Source organism: Cervus canadensis, chromosome 1, assembly GCF_019320065.1.
Source record: "Cervus canadensis isolate Bull #8, Minnesota chromosome 1, ASM1932006v1, whole genome shotgun sequence".
Lineage (NCBI taxonomy): Eukaryota > Metazoa > Chordata > Mammalia > Artiodactyla > Cervidae > Cervus > Cervus canadensis.
The window spans coordinates 33,179,151-33,204,969 of NC_057386.1; the positions used below are offsets into that span (position 1 = coordinate 33,179,151).

The 25,819-nt window shown below is 49.5% G+C and overlaps 2 protein-coding genes across 2 annotated transcripts; one reads left to right on the forward strand and one right to left on the reverse strand.

Moving 5' to 3' along the window:
• Positions 1-448: 448 nt before the first annotated feature.
• TP53 (tumor protein p53) lies at positions 449-13,218 on the forward strand. The gene is made up of 11 exons (XM_043475143.1): positions 449-608; positions 8,753-8,854; positions 8,990-9,011; positions 9,099-9,365; positions 9,804-9,987; positions 10,068-10,180; positions 10,404-10,513; positions 10,842-10,978; positions 11,064-11,137; positions 11,565-11,671; positions 12,276-13,218. The coding sequence occupies exons 2-11, from the start codon at positions 8,781-8,783 to the stop codon at positions 12,355-12,357; spliced, it is 1,170 nt and encodes a 389-aa protein (XP_043331078.1). The 5' UTR covers positions 449-608; positions 8,753-8,780; the 3' UTR covers positions 12,358-13,218.
• Positions 13,219-17,677: 4,459 nt separating this feature from the next.
• Positions 17,678-24,350, reverse strand: ATP1B2 (ATPase Na+/K+ transporting subunit beta 2). The gene is made up of 7 exons (XM_043475157.1): positions 23,641-24,350; positions 21,699-21,827; positions 21,247-21,351; positions 20,950-21,155; positions 20,672-20,728; positions 19,776-19,874; positions 17,678-19,668 (listed from the first exon to the last, which is right to left on the reverse strand). The coding sequence occupies exons 1-7, from the start codon at positions 23,750-23,752 to the stop codon at positions 19,504-19,506; spliced, it is 873 nt and encodes a 290-aa protein (XP_043331092.1). The 5' UTR covers positions 23,753-24,350; the 3' UTR covers positions 17,678-19,503.
• Between the last annotated feature and the right edge of the window lie 1,469 nt (positions 24,351-25,819).

A 25,819-nucleotide genomic window follows, 5' to 3' on the forward strand; every position in this document is an offset into this window, starting at 1 on the left:
GGGGTGTGAAGATAATTAAGATGGTGTAATACAGCGCATATGGAGGTATACGGTAGATAGGGACATTATGGATAGGCCTTCCTAAAAGCTGACATTTTAGTTGATAAGTAAAAACTATCCAGCTATCTAGGAGAGGAGTGTTCCAGGCAGAGAATGACAAGTGCAAAGGCTTTCTTCCTTTCACCATATATGAAACAATGGCAGAAGTCTTCCAAAATGGTTTCCACCAATTCGGCCGTTACGGTTTTCGCTTGTCGAACTTCCCCAATCCAAACGGTCACTAGCTCCACTACCAATATGGCGAGAATCCTGATTTTCCCCGCACCCTCCTCTTCTCCTCTCCTTTCCCTTCGCCTCCGCCCGCAGGGGAATTGCTTGCCCTTACTTGTCATGGCGACTGTCCAGCTTTGTGCCAGGAGCCTCGCGAGGGTTGCTGGGATTGGGATTTTCCCCTCCCACGTGCTCCGGACTGGCGCTAAAAGTTTTGAGCTCTTCAAAAGTCCAGAGCCACCATCCTGGCCGCAGGTGGCCGCAGGTCTCTGGGGTCATCTAGCGTCCGACCTCGGAGCGTGCATCCCAGGACGGTGACACCCTCCCCCGAGCTTCGGGTAAGCTCTTGACTGAGACTGATGAGTCCTCTATGAGTCACGGGCTCTTGGCTCCTTGTATTTTCAGTTCGGGGGGATAAAGGGCTGGGGGGCGGTCACTGGGGGGTTAGCAATTGGCGGCAGGGAGGGTGGGGGTCTTGGCTAGCGGCATCAACAGCAATGCAATGTTAGGAGGCCCGAGTGTAGATGATTGGGATGTTAAGACCAGCCGAACTCGAAACTGAACACTTGGGCGAGGGAGTGGGGCTTTGGGGAACCTTGAGCCGGCCTAAGGGGTTCTTCCCCACCACCACTAACTCCATCCCAGGGGGTGTGAAATAAGATGCACAAAGCATCAGGGTCTGGGACTTTCGGATCTCGAAACTTCAGGGATTCATGGCTCAGGATTTTAGAACGTGCAGCATCCCAATGGAACCTCGGGCTCTATTCCGAAGTGGTTCGGGGTGATCCGGAAAGTCCAAGCTGCTCAGGTCCCATAACTTCCGGACCTTTGTCCTTCCTGGAGTAATATTTCCCACTGGCTCTCAGCTCCGCTAGATGGAGAAAATCCGGTTAAAGGCTGTCAGTCGTGGAAGAGGGGCGTGCTAAACGAGAGTTTTGCCCGCGAAGCCCTGCAGAACTAGCCGGGCCTCAGACGCCCTGTTATTGTTTGGCTCTACATTTACATTTCTACCACTGCGGGAGCATTTCCGGTTTCTTTTTTTCGGAGCAGCCCACTATTCACCCGACGTGAGGGAAGTAGAAAGAGAAAAGGTCTTTTATACTGGTTCCCATTACTTGTGAAAGGAGGCTGCTAACCCCTCTACTTTTCCCCCCCTCCTAGCCTGGTTAGCTACCGCTTTTGGAAAGGAGGGAGTATTCGTTTTGATGCAAACCTTAATCCCTCCCCCTCTTTGAATGGTGTGCTCCTTCCCGATCGACCGCTAGCCAGGAGGACGCTACCATTGCGTGGACGGTTTGGGTTTTTTTTTTTTTTTTTTTTAGTGTCAGAGGGCAGACCCTGAGTATTTCGAGAATGGACACATTTGAAAATTAAACGATAGAAGACTAACGATGGGTCGTTTTTTTGCGGCGGAGAAAGAACTTCTGTATCTGGCTTTGGGCTGAACCATTCCCTTCTCGGACGCAGAGTGAACGTCGTGAAGCGGAAGGGGCGGGGCTTGGAGAGGGGCGGGGCCGAGGTCTTCGAAGCTGCCCTCCTGGCGGAGGCGGCGGACCGGCCTAGGAATTCTACCCCTACCAATTTTCCCGGTATCTTCATTATTTAGGGCGCGGTCACCTACCACGCACCTGCTACGAACATGACACTGCGCGGTACTTACGTGCTTTTTTCTATGTTAGGGGTAGCATTTAGAGCTACCGCCTTTGATTTGTGTCACCGTGGATTTGTTTTGCCTGTTGGAGAACTTCTTATAAATGGAATCATAGAGTTTGTGCTCCTTTGTGTCAGGCTTCTTTCCGTCTGTGAAATTCACCCATTTTATTGCATGTATCAGCGTATCAATACTTTGTTTCTTTATATTTTAGTATAGTCTACTGAATAAATAAACCATTGATTGTTTATCCATTCTCCTTTTGATGGCCTTTGAGTGGCTTCCCATTTAAGATTATTTTGAATAAAGCTGCTATTAACATTCTTAAAATTATTTTTGTAGTCATGTTTTTATGTTTTTGGATACTTAGGAGTGGAATTGTTAGGTGTTTATATTTTTTAATTATATTAAAAAGTTATAAAAAAAAAGTTATAGTTATTCAAAGTGGTTGTACTGTTTTACACTCCCACCAGCAAGATATATCCTGTCTCAGGATTTGGTTTGTCAGGCCTTCTAATGTGGCATATCAATGTGGTTTTTAGTTTGCAATTCTCTGTTAAGTATGTTCTAACAGTTCGCATGTGCTTACTGGCCATTTCTGTGTCAGATATAGAGACTGTTGAAGTGTTTTCCCCATTTTAAAAATCGGTTCATTTGCTTTTTGTGTCCTTGAGGTGTTGGAGTCATTTGTATATTCTGGATAGGAATAATGTGTATCCTTTGTCAGATACATGTGTTTTCTCCTGACCTCTTGATTGTCTAACAACTCTTACAAGGAGCAGAAGATTCATTTTTCTTTTCAGTGGTTGCTTTGACCTATTTAGGAGATCTTACCCCAAGGTCATGAAGATATTTTCTTATAGTTTCTCATATATTTTCTTTGAGAATCTTTCTAGTTTTAGATTTAACAGTTAAGTCTGTGAGCCATAATTTATTAGTCAAGAAATAATTTTTTTCAGGCTGTGAGTTCAAGGTTCTGTTTTATTTTTTCTTATGGATAGCCAGTTGTTCTAGCTCCACTTGTTGAAATAGCCTTCCTTTCCCCACTGAACTGCTTTAATTGGAGTGCTTGGTCTATTTACATTTAATGCAGTTATTGTTAGCATTTGGGTCTGAGTGCTATTTCCTATCTGTCTCCTTTGTTCTTCAGTTCAAAAAGTTGAGAAAGAAACAATACCAATCACACATAAACTCTTTCAGAATAGAGAGGCAGTAACATTGCCCAACTCATTTTATAAGGCCAGCCTAATGCTGTTAATCTATACATAACAGTTGGAAAAGAAGAAATAAAATGGCTTTATTCACAGATGGTATGACTGTGTATACCAAAAGTCCTAATAGAAAATTCATTTTCACACTATGAGAACTAACAAGTGAAAGCTAAGACTAAAGGCAAGTTACAACTTTCAAAGGCAATATGCATACATTGTATTTTTATATAGTAGCAACCTTGAATCTAAACTCAAAAACATGACATGTGTTAAGTCATGTCTGACTCTGCGACCCCATGGACTGTAGCCCACCAGGCTCCTCTGTCCATGGGTTTTTCCAAGCAAGCATACTGCAGTGGGTTGCCATTTCCTTTTCCAAAAGATCTTCCTGACCCAGGGATCGGACCTGTGTCTCCTGCATTGGCAAGCGGATTCTTTACCACTGAGACACCTGGGAAGCCATGGTGAAAAACATGGTATACTCAGGGATAAATTTAACAAAAGATGGACAAGAGCTCTATATCAAAAACTACAAAATACTGCTGAGAGAATTTAAGGAAATTTTAACATATTCATGAATTGGAACACTCAATGGTGTTAAGGTGTCATTACTCTTCAGAAAGATTTAACTTAATGATTTTTAAAAATGTACAAACTGACAAGCTGATTCTGAAACAAAACATTGGTACAAGTTGGAGGCCTTAAAATACCTGATTTCAAGATTACTTTAAAGTTACAATAGGGCTTAGTTGTATAACAGAAACTAACACAACATTGTAAAGCAATTATACTTCAATACATGTATGGTCAGTTGTGTCCAAACTCTTTGCGACTCTATGGACTGGAGCCTGCCAGGCTCCTCTGTCCACAACATTTTCCAGGCAAGACTCAAGTGGGTTGCCATTTGCTCCTCCAGGGGATCCTCCCAACCCATGGACTGAACCCACATTTCTTGTGTCTCCTGCATTGGCAGGCAGATTTTTCACCCCTGGTGTCACCTGGGAAGTCCCAGTACTCCAATAATAAAACTTAAAAAAATAATAAAGTTACAGTAGAACAACAATCAATGAATAGGGTCTGGGAAAAGACACATAAATTAGTCAAATGATTTTCTGTGAAGGTACCAGAGTGAATCAGTGGGGAGAGGAAAGTCTCAACAAATGGTGCTGAAACAACTGGAGCAGAAAAATGGATTTTGGCCCCCACTTCTCACCATACACAACAGTAAATTTGACATGGTTAATAAACCTACACGTAAAACTTTCAGAAGAGAACACAGTATCTTTGTCTTGGTGTGGGTAGGTTACAGAGCTTTATCAAAGTTTGTCAGATTTTGTGATCAAAATAGTATGATGCCATTTCAACCTATGTAAGTTTCACCTCAGAAACATTTGTGGGGTTGTGGGAAGTGACTAGAGGTATAGGGGAGACGATAAAGGCAAAATGCTTGATTATTCTTGAAGCTAAGTGATGGGTACTTGGGAGGACATTATTCTGTTTACTTTTTAAAATCTGATTAAAATATCCATAATTTCTTTTTTTTTACCCCCTCAATATTTTTATTTTGGAAAATCACAGAGTACAAGAGTAACATAACACATTCCCACCAAATAATTTTTAACAACATTTTGTCTTATTTTTGTCTCTATTTTATTTTAATTACACAAGTAATGTATTAGATACCACCTTTAAAATGTTTTTCTTTGTTAATAAAGCTAAAACCAGGAATTCCCTGGCTATTTTCACTTCCAGGGCCCAGGTTCAGTCCCAGGTTGGGGAACTAAGATCCCACAAGCTTCAAGGCACAGCCAAAGGGAGAAGAAAAACTAAAACCCCTTTGACTCTACTACCCCCAGTACCCTAAGCATACATCCCCTCTCCCTGAGAACATCACTATTAAAGATTTTGTGAATTTGTAGTCTTCTTGCCTTTCATGCTTTTATATACATATATTTATAAGCAATAAATAATCATTTTATGTGTTTGATTTCCATAGACTAAATTACTGTGTTTTGTTTTTTCTTGCAAATCATATTTTCACCCAGTATGTTTCTGAACTGTTTGTGAAATCGCTCAGTCGTGTCCGACTCTTTGCGACCCCATGGACTGTAGCCCACCAGGCTCCTCCATCCATGGAATTTTCCAGGCAAGAATACTAGAGTGGGTTACCATTTCCTTCTCCAGGGGAGCTTCCTGACCCAGGGAACAAACCCGGGTGTCCCGCATTGCAGGCAGACGCTTTACTGTCTGAGCCACTAGGGAAGCCCGTAACAGGTTACATATACAAATAAAATTCATTTCCCTAAACCACTGTAATGAATACACCGCATTTCATTTACCTATTCCTTATTGATGGATACCAAGGTTGTTTCTTGTCACCGGCCACTAGGAACAACAATGTCATGAACATTTGTGTGCAAGACTCCTTCTATTGCCCCCTTGCAATCATTTTTCTAGGACATCCACCAAGAAACAGTTTTGCTAAGTAGTAAGAGTGTGGTTTTCAGTTTTACCAGATGCTCCCTTATTTCTTCCCAAAATCAATTTTTTTTTTCAATTACACAGCTTCCAGCCAACAAAAAGTTGTTTGTTTGTTTTTCAAACATCAGGCCCTGGGAGAAGCCAGAGCATAATTATTTAGAGCTTGGGTGTGGCTTCAGACAACCTGAGTTCAAATCCCTGGCCCTGACCCTGGAGAGCTTTCTGAGCCTGGGTAATTCTGTTAACCTTGTTCTCTCCTCTGATGATAGTACCTACCTTACTTGATTTTTGAGAGGATTACTGAGATAAGCCACTGAAAGCAGTGAATCCAGTAAGGTTTATATAAACAGCAGCCATTGTTAGGATAGTAATCAGCCTGCCTCTTCTTTAAGTCCCAGCTGAGTTTACTGCGTTCCCAGGGGGCTGCTTTGAAAAGGCTCTGCCTCCGCAGCCGTCAGGAGGGTCTGGTTTCAGCCTCTGACAATTTAGTATCATGACCCCCTGATGTTCACACCCACAGGGACGTACCTGCTCTGAAAAAGTTTCCTAGAGAAAGAAAATGAGAATTCAGTTGCTACCAAGGACTGAGAGGGAGGCCTCCTAGGTCCACAGGGCTGTCCCTCTCCCTGTGGGACTGAGACCTTGGCCCACCCTCCCAGAACAGCCCTCCCAACCTGTTTACTGAACACAGTTGCCTGAAGGGGGTGAACTAGCAAAACTCCCAGCAGGACCATAAAAGCCCCACCCCCTCCCAGTCACAAAGCTCTCCAGCAATAGTACGGAACAAGTAAAATTGGGATGACCATTTAAAGAGAAGCATTCATTGAGCTCTCGCTATGTGCTTCTCTCAACTCTTTATATTTCCCATAATCAGTGGGATACTATTTTATAGCAAAGGACACGGAAGCACAGAAAGGTTCAGCAACCTCCCAAAGTTAAACAGTTATTAGATGGTGGCTCAGGACGCAGGCCTAGTCCGTCTGCCTCCAGAGCCCATGCTCTGCCATATTTGCCCTGGGAGATTTAAGATAAGTGCGGTCATGCAGCAAATTTAACTGACAATACAGCATCAAACCCAGGGCTTTTGACTTCTGCGCCCCATCTCTACATAAACAGCTTCCCTTCCATAAAAGTCTCGAAAGTTATTTTGATCATCGATCTAGGGGAAACCCTGGTCCTTTCCCCCAAGGCAAACATTTGGCATCCCACTGCTGTCCCCCTTGCCTTCCTCCAGGCGCATTCAGAGTCCATCCCCCATCAGCTTTGGGAGCTATAAGTGGCCCTTTGCCAACCTCTCAGTTGACGGACTTTCATCAGCTAAAATCTCCTCCAGACTTAACCGATTATGAAAGACAGCTCTGCGTGATAGTCTGTAATGAAGTAAGCATCTTAATCCTAGACCTTCAAACAGTCATTTTTCATAAAAGCTCGTTCACTCACCTATATGTATTGTGGGCGGACCACTTAACCTCTAAGATGTTCTCACCTGTCAAGAGGCAGGTGTGGTTATCTGGACAAGTAAGATAACCCAACGCCGGGAGATAGTGAAGGACAGGGAAACCTGGTGTGCAGCAGTTCATGAACTCTCAAAGAGTCAGACATGACTTAGCTACTGAACAACAACAACAAGATACCCCACGTGAAACAATTTTGCACACTCTACATAAGTACACAGACCCTACGTCAACAGAAAGGTGCAGGTGAACCTTTGTGTGCGTGCGCGTGCTCGGTCGTATCTGACTCATTGCGACCCCGTCAGGCTCCTCTGTCCATGGGGACTCTCCAGGCAAGAATACTGGAGTGGGTTGCCATGGCCTCCTCCAGGGGATCTTCCCAACCCAGGGATTGAACCCAGGTCTCCCACATTGTAGGCAGATTCTTTACCATCTCAGCCACCAGAGAAGCCCATAAGAGCTGCTTGCTTGGAGGGGGTTGTCATTACCATGGACACAGAAGAAAAGTGTAGTGAACATGGACTTTCATCAGTGGGCATGGTTCTGAGCAAAGCTGGTGACAAATTTGGCATCAAGAAAGATGGCATGTTGAAACTATTTGAAAGCTAGCCTGGGAGATGAGATGGTGGTGATAGGGCCCTGGCCCAGGCCGCAGCCACCACCCCCATCCCCCTGGCTCCCTTGACTGCTCATAACCAGCTTACAGCTCGGCACAAGGATTCACTTATTCACCCCAGTTACTGAGCCCAACAAGGTGCAGGCCATTATGCTAGTAACTGGTGAGCAAGACAACTTCCCTACCCTGAAGACATTTATATTCCAATAGAGGAAACAGGCAAAATGAGCAAGGAAAGGTAACATAGTGTAAGTACCATGAGAATTAAAGTAGGGTGACCTGAATTAAAATAAGGTGACAGGGTTTGGCTGGCTGGCTGCGATGGAGAAGTCTGGGGACACATCCCTGCTAAGGTGCGACATTCATGATGAGGTCGGTGAGAAGGAGGTCACCCTGTAGGGATGCAGGGCCCAGGGTCCCCAGTTCAGTGAACTGGGAGTGCCTGATGAACATCAGAAAAGGAAAGTGAAGTTGCTCAGTCATGTCCGACTCTGCGACCCCATGGACCGTAACCTACCAGGCTCCTCTGTCCTTGGGATTTTCCAGGCAAGAGTACTGGAGTGGGTTGCCATTTCCTTCTCCAGGGGATCTTCCCGACCCAGCGATCGAACCCAGGTCTCCCACATTGCAGGCAGACACCAGGGAAACCAGAAAAGGGAGAGGGTGCTAAGAGGTGAGGTCAGAGAGGTGGGTGGGGGTTGGGCCCTGAGGGATTTGTAAGCCAGGGTGAGGAACCATACCAAGGGAGCAAGTAGAGGGGTGGGGGCGGAGGAAATGAGCCGAGAGTTACTTCATCCTTATTACTGCAACGGAGGGCAGAAATACATATATACTGAGGAACGCTTGTGGATTCAGTGGTGGGAAGGTTGGAAGTCCCTCTGGTTGCCTTTATCCCTCAAGGAAGTGTGTGATAAGACTGCTGAGGGGTGGGGCAGGCGCCTCCCCTACCCCCCAGCAGATCCTCAGCTTCCCGTTGTGCTGTGGGTGGAGGGGGGTCCCTCCTGCCTACGGGCTGGGTGACCCAGGGTTGGGTGTGTCTCAGGCTGTATCCTCACTTTTCTCCCTCCAGAGGCCACACAACCTTCCAGGGAGCTACAATGGAAGAGTCGCAGGCAGAACTCAGCATGGAGCCCCCTCTGAGTCAGGAGACATTTTCCGACTTGTGGAACCTGTGAGTGGGGGTCTGGAGGGATGGCAGGTTCACTGCTCAGCCTCCAATAACCTTGCCTCACCCCGGTCCCCAGCCCCCTAGTAGAGCCCTATGAGAAACAAAAGCCAGTCCTGACTTTCTACTCCTTTCTTTCAGACTTCCTGAAAACAACCTTTTGGTAAGGCCTGGGGAACAGGCGGGACCTGGGGGCTGCGGGGCCAGAGGATGTGAACTGGGCCTTCTGACGCGTTCCTCCTGTCTGTAGTCCTCCGAGCTGTCCTCACCCGTGAGTGACCTGCTATCACCCGTAATGACCTCAGAAGATGTTGCCAACTGGCTGGATGAATGTCCGAATGAAGCCCCCCAAATGCCAGAGCCTCCTGCCCCAGCTGCCCTGCCACCAGCCACCCCAACACCAGCCATCTCCTGGCCCCTGTCGTCCTTTATCCCCTCCCAGAAGACCTACCCTGGCAATTACGGTTTCCGTCTAGGGTTCCTGCATTCCGGAACAGCCAAGTCTGTAACCTGCACGGTCAGTGGCTCTGGGGAGCCGGCTTCCCTATCAGTGGCTGGCCATACAGCCTAGGGGTTTTCTGTTCAGAAGTTTGGGGTTCCATTTCAGCCTTTGGCTTTTTGTCAGTCGTTTTAGATCTTACCTAGTTAGTCTGTGACCTTTGACTCCATCCCAAGGTTACATTTTCCCCCTTGACCCTTGGGTTTTCATCCTTCCCATCACATTCTCAGTATCTGTCATGAGGCCATTTCTTTCTTCCTTTTTTCTTCACTCTCATTCATTCTGTAGCTATTGGAAGTATGCTTCTGGGATGTGGACCCCCACCCCCAACCCTGCCATCTCTAGCTACCCTCCTCTCACAGGACACAGCTTCCAATCGGTACTTGGTGTTTGTATATTCAACCCTTGGGTACTTGTCCCCTGACCCTCCATTCATTCTTCCTCCTTCTCCTCCAGTATTCCCCTTCCCTCAACAAGCTGTTCTGCCAGCTGGCCAAGACCTGCCCGGTGCAGCTGTGGGTCGACTTGCCACCCCCGCCCGGCACCCGCGTCCGCGCCATGGCCATCTACAAGAAGTCGGAGCACATGACGGAGGTTGTGAGGCGTTGTCCCCACCATGAGCGCTCTGACTATAGCGATGGTGAGCGGCGGGGACTGTGGCTGGGACCGGCCTGGCACCCGGAGCGCCCAAGCCCCTAATTCCTCCCTGATTGCTCTCAGGTCTGGCCCCTCCTCAGCACCTTATCCGGGTGGAAGGGAATTTACGCGCCGAGTATTTGGACGACCGGAACACTTTTCGACACAGTGTGGTGGTGCCCTATGAGCCGCCCGAGGTCCAGTTTGCCAACTGGGGTTTCCGGGGGGAGGGGGTTTGTCTGTGACCATCCTAGGTGGGAGGGAGGGGCCTTTCTCCTTCTTACTTGACCTTCCACAGCCCGGTGAGGTGTGCAGAGCAGATGGGTTATCCCCGTCCCACAGCTGAGGAAACAGGCTCACAGAGGCTGACAGCCTCCCCAGGGCTGGGTAGCCTCACGCCGGGCCTGTGCTCTCTCCCAGATCGCCTCTGAGTGCACCACCATCCACTACAATTTCATGTGTAACAGCTCCTGCATGGGGGGTATGAACCGGCGGCCCATCCTCACCATCATCACACTGGAAGACTCTCGGTAGGGATCACACACCACCCTCCACGCTAGCTTGCTCCCTAACCTCTGCCTGCCTGTCCCCGGGGCCCTGCCCCTCACCACATTCTCCCACACTACCAGCCATCGTTCCCTCTCACTGCATTCCCTTTGTGGACGTCCTCTGCTGCTCCCTCCCTCCTTTCTCCAGCTTTGGGACCTCTCTTGCCAGGGTCTTCTCAATCTGGAGCTGGAGCTCAGGCTCCCCTTGGGATGGGGGTGGTTGGGAGTAGGTGGGGCCTGGTTCACAGGAGAACACAGACAGCGTCCCCCTTTCTGATTGCCTCCTGCTTCCCTCTTCCTACCCTGGTAGTGGTAACCTGCTGGGACGGAACAGCTTTGAGGTGCGTGTTTGTGCCTGTCCTGGGAGAGACCGCCGCATTGAGGAAGAAAATTTTCACAAGAAGGGGCAGTCTTGCCCCGAGCCACCCCCTGGGAGCACTAAGCGAGGTGAGCAGGAGGTAGAAGAGGCAACGAGGGTGCAGTTCTGCCCCTAATTCACTCTTTTTCTCACCCTTCCTTGCCTCTTTCCCAGCACTGCCTACCAGCACCAGCTCCTCTCCACAGCAAAAGAAGAAACCACTGGATGGAGAATATTTCACTCTTCAGGTACCAGGTCTGGGGGAGAGAGAGGTGCAGTCTCTTGCCCCCACTCCACAGGGTTGGATAAGGGAAGAAAAAATATAAATGTAGCAGATGTGAGGTTAAGCCCATTTTTTCTAGTCATCCTTTCCTCTGTCCATGGCCATGATTCACTGGTGATGGTGGCTGTGGTGTTCAGTCACTCAGTCGTGTCCAACTTTTGCAACCCTGTGGACTATAGCCCGCCAGGCTCCTCGTCCATGGGATTTCCCAGGCAAGAATACTGGAGTGGGTTGCCATTCCCTGCTCCAGGGGATCTTCTCCACCCAGGGTTTGAACCCATGTCTCCTATATTGGCGGGTGGAATCTTTAACACTGAGCTACTGGGGGAGCCCCTTGGTTCTTGTAGTGACTTTGCCTAATATTTCTTCGTTCCCTTCCTTCCTTGCCACAGATCCGTGGGCGTAAACGCTATGAGATGTTCCGAGAGCTGAATGAGGCCTTGGAGCTGATGGATGCTCAGGCTAGAAGGGAACCAGGGGAAAGCAGGGCTCACTCTAGGTGAGTGATCCAGGTCTTCCCCAGTGCCCGGGCACACACACACACACACACACACACACACACACACACACACACATCTGCTGCTTTTCTGTGTTAGAAAGCCATGGTATTCCATTCTGGTCCTGGCTTCAAGGTAGAAGGCAGCTGATACCCTGCCGCTGGGTCCCAACCCTGCCCAGACATTCTTTAGGCTTCCTCCACTTTCCTGCCTCCGGGGGTCCGGGACATGGATGTTTCTTTGCCTATTCTAGCAAACCCTAGACTCTCAGAGCTAGGGTCTCTGTTTGAGACCTGATAACTATGGGATATCAGGCCGTGGAGTCAGATGTTCAGCCTTGCAAAGTACTGAAGAGTCATGTTGGCCTTGTTACTTCCCCTCCTGGGCTCAGTTTCCTCATGTGTCAGCTGGGATAAGGGAAGATTAAGAGACTTATACCCACAAGTACCCCGAGGTGCTCAGTCAGCATGTCTGCCCTTGGCGGTGACCATTTTACTCTAAGTTCTCCTTGCTCCCGCCTCGAGCCCTTCAAAGCTTAGGTCCAGGAAGAGGGGCCCAGAGCTTCTCAGATGACGTCATCTCCTCCCCTCCCCTCTCTCCTCACAGCCACCTGAAGTCTAAGAAGGGGTCTTCTCCCTCCTGCCATAAAAAACCAATGCTCAAGAGAGAAGGGCCTGACTCAGACTGATGTCTTCTGCTTCCCGTCACTGGTTGACATCCCCACCCTCATCCCCCACCCCTTCCCTGGCGTTTTTTGAGACTCAGGTGCTTAGACCTCTGTTTGGTGCAGGTGCGCCTTAGAAACCCCCTGGGATTCTTTGTCTGCTCAGCCTGCGGCTCTGCCAAAGAGGCAGACCTGTGCTCGTGGTTTTCTGGGGATTTGGGGGGTGCTGGCGCTTTCCAGCTTAGCTTTCAAGGTTTTTACTGTGAGCAGCGTTCGGGAGAGGTCAGAAGGTGTTCCTGCGTGTGAGGAACATCTTATAACCAGCCATACACTGGGTTGGAAAACTCAGTTCTCTGCCATACTAGCCAGGGAAGCTATCTTAAGTTGTTCGATTTTCTCCTGACTTCATTGTTCACATCTATAAAAAACTGATAATCATACCTACCTCACCGGGGGTTTGTTGTGAGGGTTGATGAAATAATGTATGTCTGGCCTCAAAACCATCATTTGATTACATGATGTCTGGGACTTAGTGCCTTTTGTGGGTGCTGGTTCTTTGTCCCCCTGGGTGGATGATTTGACAGTTTCTGACTGGATGGCTGGTTAAAGGGAAGAAGTCTCCGAGTCCCTTCTCTCCTGGCCCTGCCAGGTCATAACCCCTTGGTGAACCTCAGTACCGAAGGGGAAAGCTCACCTTATCCTGGATCCGAGTGGCTTCCATCCCTGCTCTATCTGCCAGTACCTGTTTTATTTCCCCCAAATGCTTCAGCAGATTTCTTCTGTACTCTGCAGGGCACATCTGCATGTGTCACCCACACCCCTCCTCTTCCCTTTTTATATCCCATTTTTTATATCAATTTATTTTACAATAAAACTTTGCTACCACCTGTGTGTCTTGAGAGACTGGGGCCAGTGCAGGGGTGAATTAAGGGAGTGAGTTTGGGAAGCAGCCACCTGAGTCGGGAGGGTGGCGGCAGGCGGCCCCAGTGCCTGGTTTCCTGGAGGAGAACAAAGCCTGGAGACTGGGTCAGTCTGCAGGCTGCATGACAATAAGGGAAGGGGTGCCTCCATTCATAACTTGGGAACCGACTGTCCCCCCTCCCCTCCTGCCAGGGCTGGCGCAAGGTCTGCTCCTGCTTCTAGGATTGGGCTGCTGCCCCCTCTCAGCCTCACCAAGGATTACGGGATTTAAATGTCTGATTTAGTAAGCCTGAGCTTCCGGGGTGGCCATCTGCTCCCCAGGAAAGGGGCAGGATACCTGGGTTCTCAAGGGGAAGGACGGTGGGTGCTATGGTGAGGAGGGAGAACCAGGCCTGCCAGCCAGGGTCCCCAGGAAGTGGGGGCGGCTAAGGTGAGGGCTGGGACGTGGGACTTGGGCCTTCCCGGCGTCCCCTCACCCGGGCCTCGTGCCAGCCAGCTGAATGAATGGAAGCTTTAAACTCTGCCAGGAAAACCTTTCAAAGGACTTCTTGGGGTAGGGAGGAGAGTTGAGCCTGGGGAGCCCTGCACCCCCTTCCAACCCGTTCTGTTCCTTAGAGCTGCCAGCTCCCAGGGACGGGGGCTGGGGGCAGGCTCTCCCCATCACCCCACACCCGCCACTGCTGCCTGAGCCAGTGTTGGAAGGATGGCCAGACTGGGGACACAGCTCATCCTGCCTCCTCCCTGGGGGCGGAGAGAGCAGAGTAAGGTCCAGAGGAGCTTCTGGGACCACTGTTCCCTCAACCTGGCTTAAAGTCCCTGAAGGAATCCCCAGGCTTACCCTGAGGATCCCAGACAGCTGTGAAGCCACCAGCTCCCTGGCCTCGAAACCACACTTCTTCCTTGCTGGAGAATGCCAAACACTCCCCAGGATACCCAGAGCCACCTCTTGGAGAGATCTCTAACTTTGCCATCTCTCCCCACAAGCCAGGCCCTTGGTAAACGAGAGCAGTTGAAACTTATTTCCTCGCCCCACTCCTGTAGACAGGTCACCTTGAGCTTCTTTCGGACCAGTGTCCTCCACCCCGCTACACTCCACACTTCTCTAGAGTGTGTCCTTAGCTCTTTTTGTTTCTGCTCTACTCCTTCACAAAGCAGAGCCTTTCTGGCTCTGCCAGTCCCTTTGTGTTCTGATAGGTTACTGGTCTGAGAATTATTAGTCCTGGGTTTTCAGGCCAGTTCTACTAAGCTATGTGACTTCCAATGAGTCCCTGACCTCTCTGGTCCTACTTGCTCACTTCCTTCCCTCTGGCTGTATTCCCTCCTGACAATCTAGCCAGCGGATATTCCTTGACTGATGCCTTACTGTGTGCTCAGGATTGTTCTGTGTTGTGGGGACCCGTGGCAGACTTGGCCCTGCCCTCACACTCAAAGAGCCCAAGTCCTGTTGCGCTAAGGTTTAGAATAATTTTAAAAACTTGTCTCCTTGATTTCAGGAACACAGGGGCCCCCAAATCTATAACACTCAGCAAAAGTTGTACAATGAGGAAAATGTAAAGCCATAAGTGCTTTCTTTATTTTAAAAAAGTAAAAGGAAGCTAGCATGCATCCTAAAAATTAAAGATATAACTTACTGAAAGAGAAAGCCAAGTTGGTTGAAAGAATAAATTCAAAAGTAGGACTTAAGGGAGGGAAAAAAGATATACTTTAAACAAAGAGAAAAACTCAAGAGTTTGAGAAAAAAAGGAAGAGTAAGAGCAAATTAATCCAATGTTTAAACAAACTATGCCAGACCATAGGAAAAGTGGAATCTCCAATTCATATAAATTTTTTGTGGTTTCATTAATATTAAAACTTAAATCAATATACTAAAAAATTACATGCAAAGTAATTTATAGAGATGCAAAATCACTAAATAGTATCAAAAAATATATGTTGATGAGTCAAAAGAATATTAACATAACCAAGTAGACTTTATTCCAGGAGCATAAAATTGATTTAATAGAGAGTCTGTCAACATAATTCATTATATTAGTAAATTAAGGAATAAAAATATGATCATATCAACAGATGCTGAAAGGAATTTGATTAAATTTCAGCAGCCATTCCTTTAAAAAAAAAATTAAAATAGTAATGGAAGAACTTTCCTGGTGGTCCAGTGGTTAAGACTGTGCTTCCACTGCAGGGGGTTTGCGTTTGATCCCTGGTCAGGCAACTAAGATCCCACATTCTACTTGGCCAAAAAAAAAAAAAAATAGTAATGGAATCCTGGTATTATCCTAATGGTTAAACCCTAAGGTCATTTCAATTTAAATTAGAACTATACAAGAGGACTTCCCTGGCAGTGTTAAGACTTGCTTTCACTGCAAGAATGCCCACTAACATCAGTTTTAGAGCACTCAAGAGGATTTTTAGAAATGAAGAAAACAAAACATTGGTTAAAAAATAAATATTTTTGCTTTTTGGACCATATGATTATGTTTATGTATCTAAAAACTAACCTCTTGGTTAATAATAGGTGATGGAATTAAGCTAATTTAATAAGGTAGATGGATAGTAGATGGCAATAAAATAATTAGGGATAAGTTTCACAAGAATCACACAAAAAATGAAAGAATGGCACAGACTCTATATGGAGAAAATTATAAAACCTTATTTAAGGACATAAACCAAGCTCCAAACAAAAGGAAAAGATAACCTGTTCTTACATGGGGAAACTTACTATCTGAAAAAAAAGACCAGTTCTCCTGAAATAAAGATACAACGCAATTACAATTAGAATCTCAACACGTCTTGATGGCTTTTGTTTTTGAGAACTGGATATATTTGTCATAAATTCATAGAGAACAAGTGCCCCCAAATACCCAATAGTTGTTTTTAAAAAGGAATGGGCAGAGGGCTTGCTTGCCTTGCTAGATATCAGAAAACAGACACTATGAAATCAACTGGAATCAGATCAATATGGCTTGGTATATGGAGTAGTAGACAAGCCAGCAGTGAATCCAGAAGAGCTCAGTATATAGTAAAATGTATTATACAGCCAAAGTTGGCATTTCAGTTCAATGTGTTTAGTTGCTCAGTCATGTCTGACTCTTTGCGAACCCATGGACTGTAGCCCACCAGGCTCCTCTGTCCATGGGGATTCTCCCGGCAAGAATACTGGAGTGGGTTGCCATGCCTTCCTCCAACCCACTCCAGGGGATCTTCCCAACCCAGGGATCGAACCCAGGTCTCCTTCATTGCAGGCAGATTCTTTACCATCTGAGCCACCAGGGAAACCCATACATATTATATTAGATCATATTATAGACAATTTTGTGCATTACACTTTGTTCATTCAACTTCACCTGGCCTGGTAGAGCTCTAATTCATTTTTTCAAATGGCTGCATAATATTTTTTTCTATTGGGTTGTTCTTGTTAATTTCTTAGAGCTTCCCCTGGGTCGGGAAGATCCCCTGGAAAAGGGAATGGCTACCTAGTCCAGTACCCACTCCAGAGGAGCCTGGCGGGCTACAGTCCATGGGATCAGAAAGAGTTGAACACAACTGAGTGACTAACACACACACACACATAATATGTATAATGTGTATTATATGACCAAAACCCAGCAATCCATGTATGTGTACTATGCACTCAAGATAAAACTGTATATATATGTGTATGCACAAGTAATAAAGCTATTTTTTCAAGGCAAACTCATTGCAAACAAAAACAAATAAACCCCAAGAAAATAAAAATTATCTATAAATCCATCCCAAAATACCACAATAAATATTGTACAGACTCATCCATCCTTTTTCTATGCTTGTGTGCTTTTTTTACACACAAAATCGGGATCCTATGGTTCATACTGTTTTGAGATCTGTTTCTTCCAGTCCTCATCTGTCTCTGGGCATCTGTTGATGCTAGCCTCTCCCCCAAAGCCACCCCATCATTTAAGCCTCTAAGAAACCTTCCCTATGGACCCACCCTCCCCACCCCCCAGAGAGTGGTTGACCACTCTGAATTTTGTCCTCACCAGCTTTCTCTCCTTCCTGGAAATACGTTTACGTCTACCTGGTTTGAGAGTTTCTCGTGTGCTCCTCCCCTCTCCTGTTATACTGGGGAGCTCCTTGGGGGCAGGAACTCTGCCTCTTTCATAAGTGTATCTTCATGATGCCTAGAATGCACATAGTAGGCACTTTATAAGTATAGCTGTAGAAAAGGACATAGGCTTCTTGCCTGTCTTGTATTGAGTGATCGATCTCAAGACAGTATGGGTGATGAAGCAATCTAGGAGGTAGACGCTTGGACACTGGACAGAAGAGATCAAAGCAGGGAAGTGGTCCTCCCAAGGGCTGGGTAACCCTCAGATCACCCAAATCCACCCCTCACCCCCTTCCCAGGGCTCCAGAAGCTCAGAAAGGAACAACCTGCACGCTGGGCTCCAGGTATGATATATATATTTATATATATATATATATAATTGCTCTCATTTTATTGTACTTTATCCTCTTTTTACAGTAGATCAGACACAGGCATTAAATAACTGCAGAGAGAGACCACTTGGGTGAGGGGAGTGCAGGAAAACAATGGGATCCAAAAGGAAGAGACTCAGATCCAGCCAGAGAAAAACAGGGGAGGGTCCACCCATGGTGGGGGTGGAAGCTGCAGCATCAAAAAAGAACAGGGAAATTACAGGTGGGGAAGTGAAGGGCGTGGGAGAAGAAAGAGTTAAAATGCCTCTATAACTCAAGAACACAGGAGGTCCCTCATTTAACATTCTATGGGCACTATGGGGTTGTTTAAGAAGGCAAAGGGGTCTGAAGGAGATGGAGCCAAGAAATTCAGAGTCTTAAAAGGAGGAGGTATCTGCAATTTTCACGCTGGCATGCGGAAGAAAGGGGAGGAGTTAGTGATTAGTTGATAACTTGCTAAGAGAAGCCACAGAGAGGATGGGGGTGGGGGAGTAGATCTGGGCGGAGGGGAAGGAGATGGAATAGTCCCATAACCAGCTGACGTTTCCAAGGTGGCCACTGGGGACCCAGCCAAAGTGGCTGCCCCTCCCCCAGGGCGCCTGGGAAGTAGAACTTGCAGGATATTCTGGGAAAGGGAACAGAGGGAAGGGAGCCATCGGCAAAAACAAAGTGGATATTCAGCCTAGGTCAACCCCGCCCCTCTGAGGAGTGATAGGAGACCGGGAAAAGAATTTTCAAGAACCAACAGGGACTTCTCTTTCAGACCCTCATTCCCAGCTCACGTATTCAACGTAGAGTGAGAAACCAGCTGTGCCAGGAAAGAAGGAAAAGGCCACAGAGCCACCATGTCTTCAGTTACAAGTGGTCCCACTTTCAGTGGGGGGAATGGGGATGGAGAAGTGGGGAAAGACTGACCAGAGGAGCCACACAAGTCAAAAGCCACTGAGACAGCAACTGTGGTAGACAAGGCAGAAGGTGTGGGAGACAGGGGAGGGGGACAGCGGCTGAGCTGACATGGGAGGATAGAGGGTTACGCCGGTGACCACTCTGTAGCCTACAGAGATATTAAATCATTAAGCTGTGTGTCTGGAACTAACAGCAGTGTTGTAAGTTAATTATACTTCAGTTATTTTAAATAAAAGAATGGAGTGCCACATTCTGTCTGGAGATAAGCATGAAGAGATTGCCGTCTGTGTGTGGGTGGGTGAAAAGAAAAGAAAGTGAAAGTCACTCAGTCGTGTCCGACTCTTTGTGACCCCCCCATGGACTATACAGTCCAAGGAATTCTCCAGGCCAGAAGACTGGAGTGGGTAGCTTTTCCTTTCTCCAGGGGATCTTCCCAACCTAGGGATCAAGCCAGGGTCTCCTGCATTGCAGGCAAATTCTTTATCAACTGAGCTATGAGGGAAGCCCAAGGTGGGTGGGTGGGCATTTTCTATAGTTCTGGGGGGGTGGGACAGGAGGGCAGGGTGGGTGGGGAGCTGTGAGGACACCCCACTCACAGCTACACCAGGACTAGAAAGACTCTGAACTCTATGACCGTCTTGGGGGTTCCATCTCCCTGTCTCTGACAGAGCTCGGGCAGGAAGAAGATGGTGGAAAGTGTGCGCAACCAGAGAATCAAGACAGATGTCAGGCCGGGTTCAGAAGGAAAGGAAGAGGGCGCGAGGCTCAGAGAAGCCATAGCTCTGTTATAAAAAATACCTTTGGGGTGGGTGAGGGAGGGATCAGGCGGGGTCAAGGGTATTCCAGAAGCATCCGTAGGAAAGAGGTGGGGGCGGGAGGAAGGGGGCCTCAGGTTTTGTTGATGCGGAGTTTGAAGGCCACACGCCCCGCGAACTTGTCGCGCTCATCGTCAGTGGCAATGTTGGCAGCGTTGATGCGGCACTCCACGTTCACCTCCACGTTGGGGGTCACATTCAGGAACTTGACGGCCACCAGGGGCTGCGTGTAGTTCACCTGGGCCAGAGGAGGAGAGCGAGGCTCCAGGCCTGAGGCAGCTGGGCCTGCAACCCCGCACCCTGCTCCCCTGGAGGAGCCAGCACCCGGCCTCCCGCAGGACTTACGTGGAACTTCTTGCCGTAATAGGGAAAGTACATGAGGTCGATGTTGCCGTTTGCAGGGAACATGACGAAGTTGCCGAGATTCTCTGCATCTTCATCTCGCTGTGGGGGGCACAGGAGGATGGAGGAGAGCATGTTAGGGATGGCGGGAACTCAGCCACTGGCCAGAATTCCCTTTGTTCCTCCTTCACCCCAACTGTGCTTTCTCAAATTCGTATCCCTTGTGCTGCTGAGTCTGGTATATTTGCGCGTGCACAGGAAGGGGGTGTCCTGTCTCTTCCATCAGACTGGGAAGTCCTCCAGGGTGCTAAGGAGCCCGAAGCCTTCTACTGGCCTCCCACCCCAAATTCTTACCCCATCCTCAGGAATCGGTTTCTGGAGCGGAGCCAAGAGAGAACAGATCAATGAGTAAGGGCTCAGTAGGAAGCGAGGAGGGGGATGAAGCAAGAGGAGCAGGAAGCTCCTAGAGGGACAGAGGTGGGGGGAGCAGGGCTCCAAGGACAACTTAGTGGTGGCAGGTGGTGCTCACAGACCAGCAGCCACCAGATACCTAAAAAGAACTGAGGGCAGAAGAGACATGAGACCGAGAGCAGAAGACATAGTCAGGGAATAGAGAAGATGGAAGGATCAGGGAGAGAAGCCAGAGGCAGGGGCTCGGGTAGAGTCAGGGAGAGGGTGTCTATCCATATAAAAGAGCAGACTTCTGCATCCTAGACAGAAGCAAGAGGGGTGGCAGTGCCTTGGTGTTTGAACCATATTGAAGCCCATGCTTACCCCCTTGTCCCTAGAGTTACGGGGCCTCTGGGAGCAAAGAAGATAGGGAGAGATGAGTGAATGACATGGAAACCATAAGGACAAACAGATGGGGCAAACAGATGGACAAGGCCCAACAAACTCACCTTCCCCACGCAGGTAACATTCATGCTCTGGTTTGCTCCTGCATAGAAGTTGATGACCTGGAGTGAGGAGAGAGAGTGGTGAGGGTTAGGAAAAGAAGTTGTCAAAAACAGAAATATCCAGCCCCCCAGCCATGATCTCAGCCTCCAGCAGTAACATCTCTCTTGTTCTCTCAGCCACTCAAACATCTAAAAGTCTCCCGAAGCCCAAGAGCCCCAGTAAAAGAAAGCAGATGGTAGCTCCCTCCTCCATTCTCCCTGGGGACTAAGGATATGAGTACCCGGTTCATCTTGATGAAGACACAGGGCTGTCCAGTGCTGTAACCATAGTGGGTGGGGTCCCCAATGCCAGAGCAGTCGCCCAGCTGGGTCCGGTTGAACTGGCAAGCACGTTTTGGGTAGTTTAGAACTCCGTTATCTGGTTGTTCGTAATAGCGACCAGGGCGGCAGACATCATTCTTCTGGGCTTGGATGGAGTCATTGTAAGCTAAGGAGGTGGGCAAGAGAGAGTGACAGACCTCATGTTCTGCTCCCAGGGTCCCCAACCCCCTGCCCGAAGTCATCGACCCCGTACTCACGCTCCAAGAACTTGTTGAGTTTCTGAACATGCTGGTCCCAGCTTTCAGTGTCACTGACATTGACAATGACATCGAGGTTCTCAGTCTTAGGACGAATCATCAAGCCTAGTCAGCAGAGGCAAGAATGAGGGGGTATACGTAAGACGAAGGACCACACACAGAGGGAAGAAGATGGACATGGGGAACACCAGGGTGAGGGATGACGGGAAGATCTGAGATCACCTTCTGGGGAGGGAGATCTCCTGTGACCCTCTGCCACCTCCCCAGATCACATAGCTCTCAGCTGTGGGGAGTGTGAAGGCGGCCTTCAAGAAGAACTGCCCAGCACGAGGTGACTGGCTCATCAGAACCAAACCCCTATGAGCTGACAGATCTCAACCTGCAAGTTCCTTTGGGAGACTTGGGGGCACCAGATTAGTGAGCCTGGTTGGTGGGGGAGTCTTATCACTCACCTGGTGTGGCCAATCGGTCCTGGTACTTGGGGGTGTGGTCGGAGACGGTCTGCAGCATCACCCACATGGTGAGGGTGAACATGGCGGTGAGGAAGCCATAGAAGACGAGGTAGAAGAGGAGGATAAAGGCTAAAGAGGAGGAAATAGGGTCAGCAGGTGCCAGGTCTCCTTCCATGGCCTGTCCTGTCGCCACATGCCCCTCCCCCACTCAGAGGTTCTGCCCAGGAAAGGATCCCAGAGCCCCAGGGAGCCTTTCCCTGGGAGCAAAAGGAGACAAGCTGGAAAAAGGCAGTGTGTCTGGCTTCTAGCCATGGCTCCCAGGCCCTTCTGGTCCTACAGCACAGTGAAGCCCAACTTTGTGGAGGACACAAGAAACCTAAACTCTTGTTGCTTGGACAACCCCTAGTATAGGCCACAGTCATTTTGCCACAAATTACCTTCTCAACTTGTCAACCTTCATGGCCCTGAAAAGGCACACCATCTGTTACTGCTATATGGGTACTCATGCTTGAAGTTGTCCAGCACGATGACTTTTCAAAACTGGCACTGGCCCCAATTCACCACCAAACTCTCAAACCATCTCTCAGGGTGTGGACCCTCACACTCAAACAGCAAAATCTTCTCTCTCTCTCTCTGAGCCCTACAAGAGCTGAACCTTGAATGAGGCTCTGGCCAAAGCTACAAAGTCTCTCAGAGACAGCTGTCCAGAGCCTTCAACAGTCACTCCACCCCCAGCTCACACTCAGCACTCAGGGCAGAGGCAGGTGTAAAAGAAGACTTTCCACAGCCTTGCAGGCAGAGAGCTGACTCTAGGTGGACATGACAAGTCACTGTCACTCCTCAGCCTAGTGTGAGTACCTGCTGTTTCCACTCCCCCAGATCTCAAGTCCTTCCATCTCAGAAGACACTTCCCCAAGCCTCCCCAGATTTTCCCAAGGACTCAAGGACCCCTCCAATCCCACAGACTGGACTTCATGTTTCCTGCATCAAGGACTGCATCAGACCCACTTCAAGGGCCCCTTGGCGGGTGGGTAATGGGAACAGCATTCGGTCAGTCTGGATGAACTGTAAATTGTTTCACACAATGTCTCCTGTGCTTCAACTTCCCAGCTTGAAAATCCCTTTTGGAAGAAATCCATCCTTCACTGGCATCTATGCCCAGCACTGGACCCTCAACCAGACCCAAGTCCCTCCACATCTCCTAAATATGTGGTCCCACACTCCACCTCCAAGGTATGGGTGGGGAAGGTGCCAAGCCATCCAAGCCCTGAGACACAGGGCCCAGATGATGTACACATCTCACCACCAGTGACCACTCCCTCTGCTTGTGACATCTGAGCCCAACACCCAGCCCCGAACACCTCCCAGTGGCACCCCGGCCCCACAGCCCCCCACCCACGAAGCAGCCACAGAAGGCTCCAAAACACAAGGCAGTGGGATCCAGACAACTTCCGCTGTGAAGAACCCTCTCCAACACACACCCCACCTCTCCAAGACCCGCCCCCTCATGAATGTTCCCAGGGTCCAAGGGGTGGGCACGAGCTAAAAATAGACGGGCCTGGCCGGCTAGTGAGAATCAGAGGGAGGGAAGGGGCGCTCTTCTGGAGAAGGGGGGCGCCCGTGTGGAGCTGACCGGCCCCCGACAGGGAGTGCAAGCGCCGCGGCGAGCACACGCGCGCAGAGCCCGCGACCCCCCGCGCGAGGGGGCTCCGCGGGGGGCGGGAAGGCGGCAGTGACCTACTTTCTCCGCCTCCGCAGCGGCCAGCCAGGGAGATTAGACCGGCGACTCGGCCCCCTCCCAGCCCGGAGCCCGGCAGGGGGGCCGGACGCCGAGAACCCGGGAAGGGAGCTGGGGCTGAGCCGGCGGGACCTAGTCCTCCCCGGGCGTCGCCAGGCGGATCCCCCCCACCCTCCCGCCCCTCGCACTGCCGGCCCGGCATACCCCAGCTGGTCCCGGTGCGGCCCATGAACTGGTGCGTCCTCGGGTTCCACACGAACTCCTTCCACTCTTCAACCACCTGCCCGCAGCTCTTCTTCTCTTTCTGGATGACCATCTTGACGGCGGGGTGCAAGTCCCGCGCGGGGCGGGGGGCTATGAAGAAGCCGGGGTGCGGCGCGCTGAAGCTCCCTCACGCACCGGAACGCGCGGGGAGCAAAGGCAGCGGGGCCAAGGGAGACCTCCCCCCTCAGATATGCAGCCGCTGCAAATTCCGGGGCGCAAGGCCACACGCTGCGGGGTGCTGGCGGCGCGGCGTAAGATGAACAGATCCTAGGCCCCCCCACTGCAATGAAAAGGGGGGTTGTCCGAGCAGGGGAGGATAAAAAGGCGAAGGGGTGCGAACGCAGCTTCACCCCCTAGACCTCCCAGAAGAAAAACGAAAAGGGATGCAAAAATAGACGGCTGCAAAACCCTAGCGAAGCACAGAAAAATCGGGGTGCAAAGAGGCAGGGAGAGGTGGGGGATGGGGCCGCCCCGAAATCCGAGATGCAAAGAGGCTGTGGAGAGGAGTCGGGTGACTGTTCAAGGCTCTTCTGACGAGAGGAGACCGCCACACCAAAGGTGGCTCGGCCACGGGGGTGGGGTGGGGACGCGCAGTTGGGGGGACAGGCAGGGATAGGGGTCCCCGGGGCGGAGGCTCCGCTCTTCAGCAGTGCAGGGCTAGCAGCAGCGGCGCGCGGTCTTTATACTCGGTGGCTCCTAGGGTGCCCGCCCCCTTCCCCGCCCCCAGAAGCCCCGCCTCCTCGCTCTGGCCTAGGCGACCTCATGCATATGCAAATTTGGAGAAAGGGCTTGGGCCCGCCCCCTGGTGCCTCCTCAGGACCAAGTCTCTCCCCTACTCCCACCGCAGGTATTGGACGGGATCTGGGTGGGTGGAGAGGATAGAAGGCGTGTCGGGGCAAAATGGAAAGATAACCCCGGAGAGACACAGCAGACAGAGAGGAAAGCAGATACGTGCTGAGATAGGGGCCCCAGGCAGGGAGTTAGAAAGAAACTACGATCTGGAGACAGGACAGAATGTGAGACTAACAGAGAAGGAGCCAGAGATCAAGAAAAATAGATCGAAGAGACCAGCCAGGATACTACACTAGCCGGGCTGGAGGTTAGAACACGCCACCAGGAGACCCATAGAGGCCACCACAGGACGGAAATTCCCCTCGAGGGAGATGCTGCCGATGTCCCCAACACCTCCTTCTCCAGTCCCACAACCTCTTCTCCCAACACCTGGTTCTCACCAAGCCTGGGGGCTTCCCTGCCTTCCCACACCCCTCTGAAGCCCTTCCAACACCACTTTCCCAGCCCCCAGCACTGCCTTGAGATCCCAGCCCTGAAGCCCCATATGCTTAGGCGTTTTGTCTCCTCCCACCCACCAATCCCCTGCCCCCGCTTTCTGCACTCCCCTCCTCATTTGCCCATTTGTCAACAAACATTTATTGAGTACCTGCTAGAGACCTTGTGCAACCCAGCGCTGGAGAGGTAAAGTTGAGGTTCTCAACGGGGCTTCCACAGTCTGATAGGTGCAAGGGCCTCTAAAGACCTCCTGTTAAGATTCATTGTCTTCTCATGTCTCTTCAAATCTTGTCACTTTTCCTTGGAGAGATTTTTCTTCTTCTTTCAACTCTTACTTTACACTCTTGGCTCTATCCCCCAACAATTCCTGTTCTACCATCCTCCCCTTCAAACTCTCCCCCTGCAGGTCAGAGCAGGCTTCATGGACTCAGGATCTGCTCAGTCGAACAAGGTGAAGCTGTGTAACTCAGACTCAGTCTTTTTTTTTTTTTTTTTTCAGACTCAGTCTTGAATGCACTGTCTTAATTAGAATGACTCACCTGGTGTCTGGACTTAGTGAGGATCAAGATCTTTGTCTCTCAGTGCAGAAAGAAATTTCTCACACTTTATTGTGAGAAATAAAGTGATAGATAAGAAATGGATTTATTTAAAAAGAAATACACTCCACAGAGCGTGGGCCATCTCAGAGGTGAGAGGCCCCAAAATATGGGGTGGCTATGTTTTATGGCATTGCCTTTCTTTGGGATTGGAATGAAAACTGACCTTTTCCAGTCCTGTGGCCACTGCTGAGTTTCCCAAATTTGCTGGAATATTGAGTGCAGCACTTTCATAG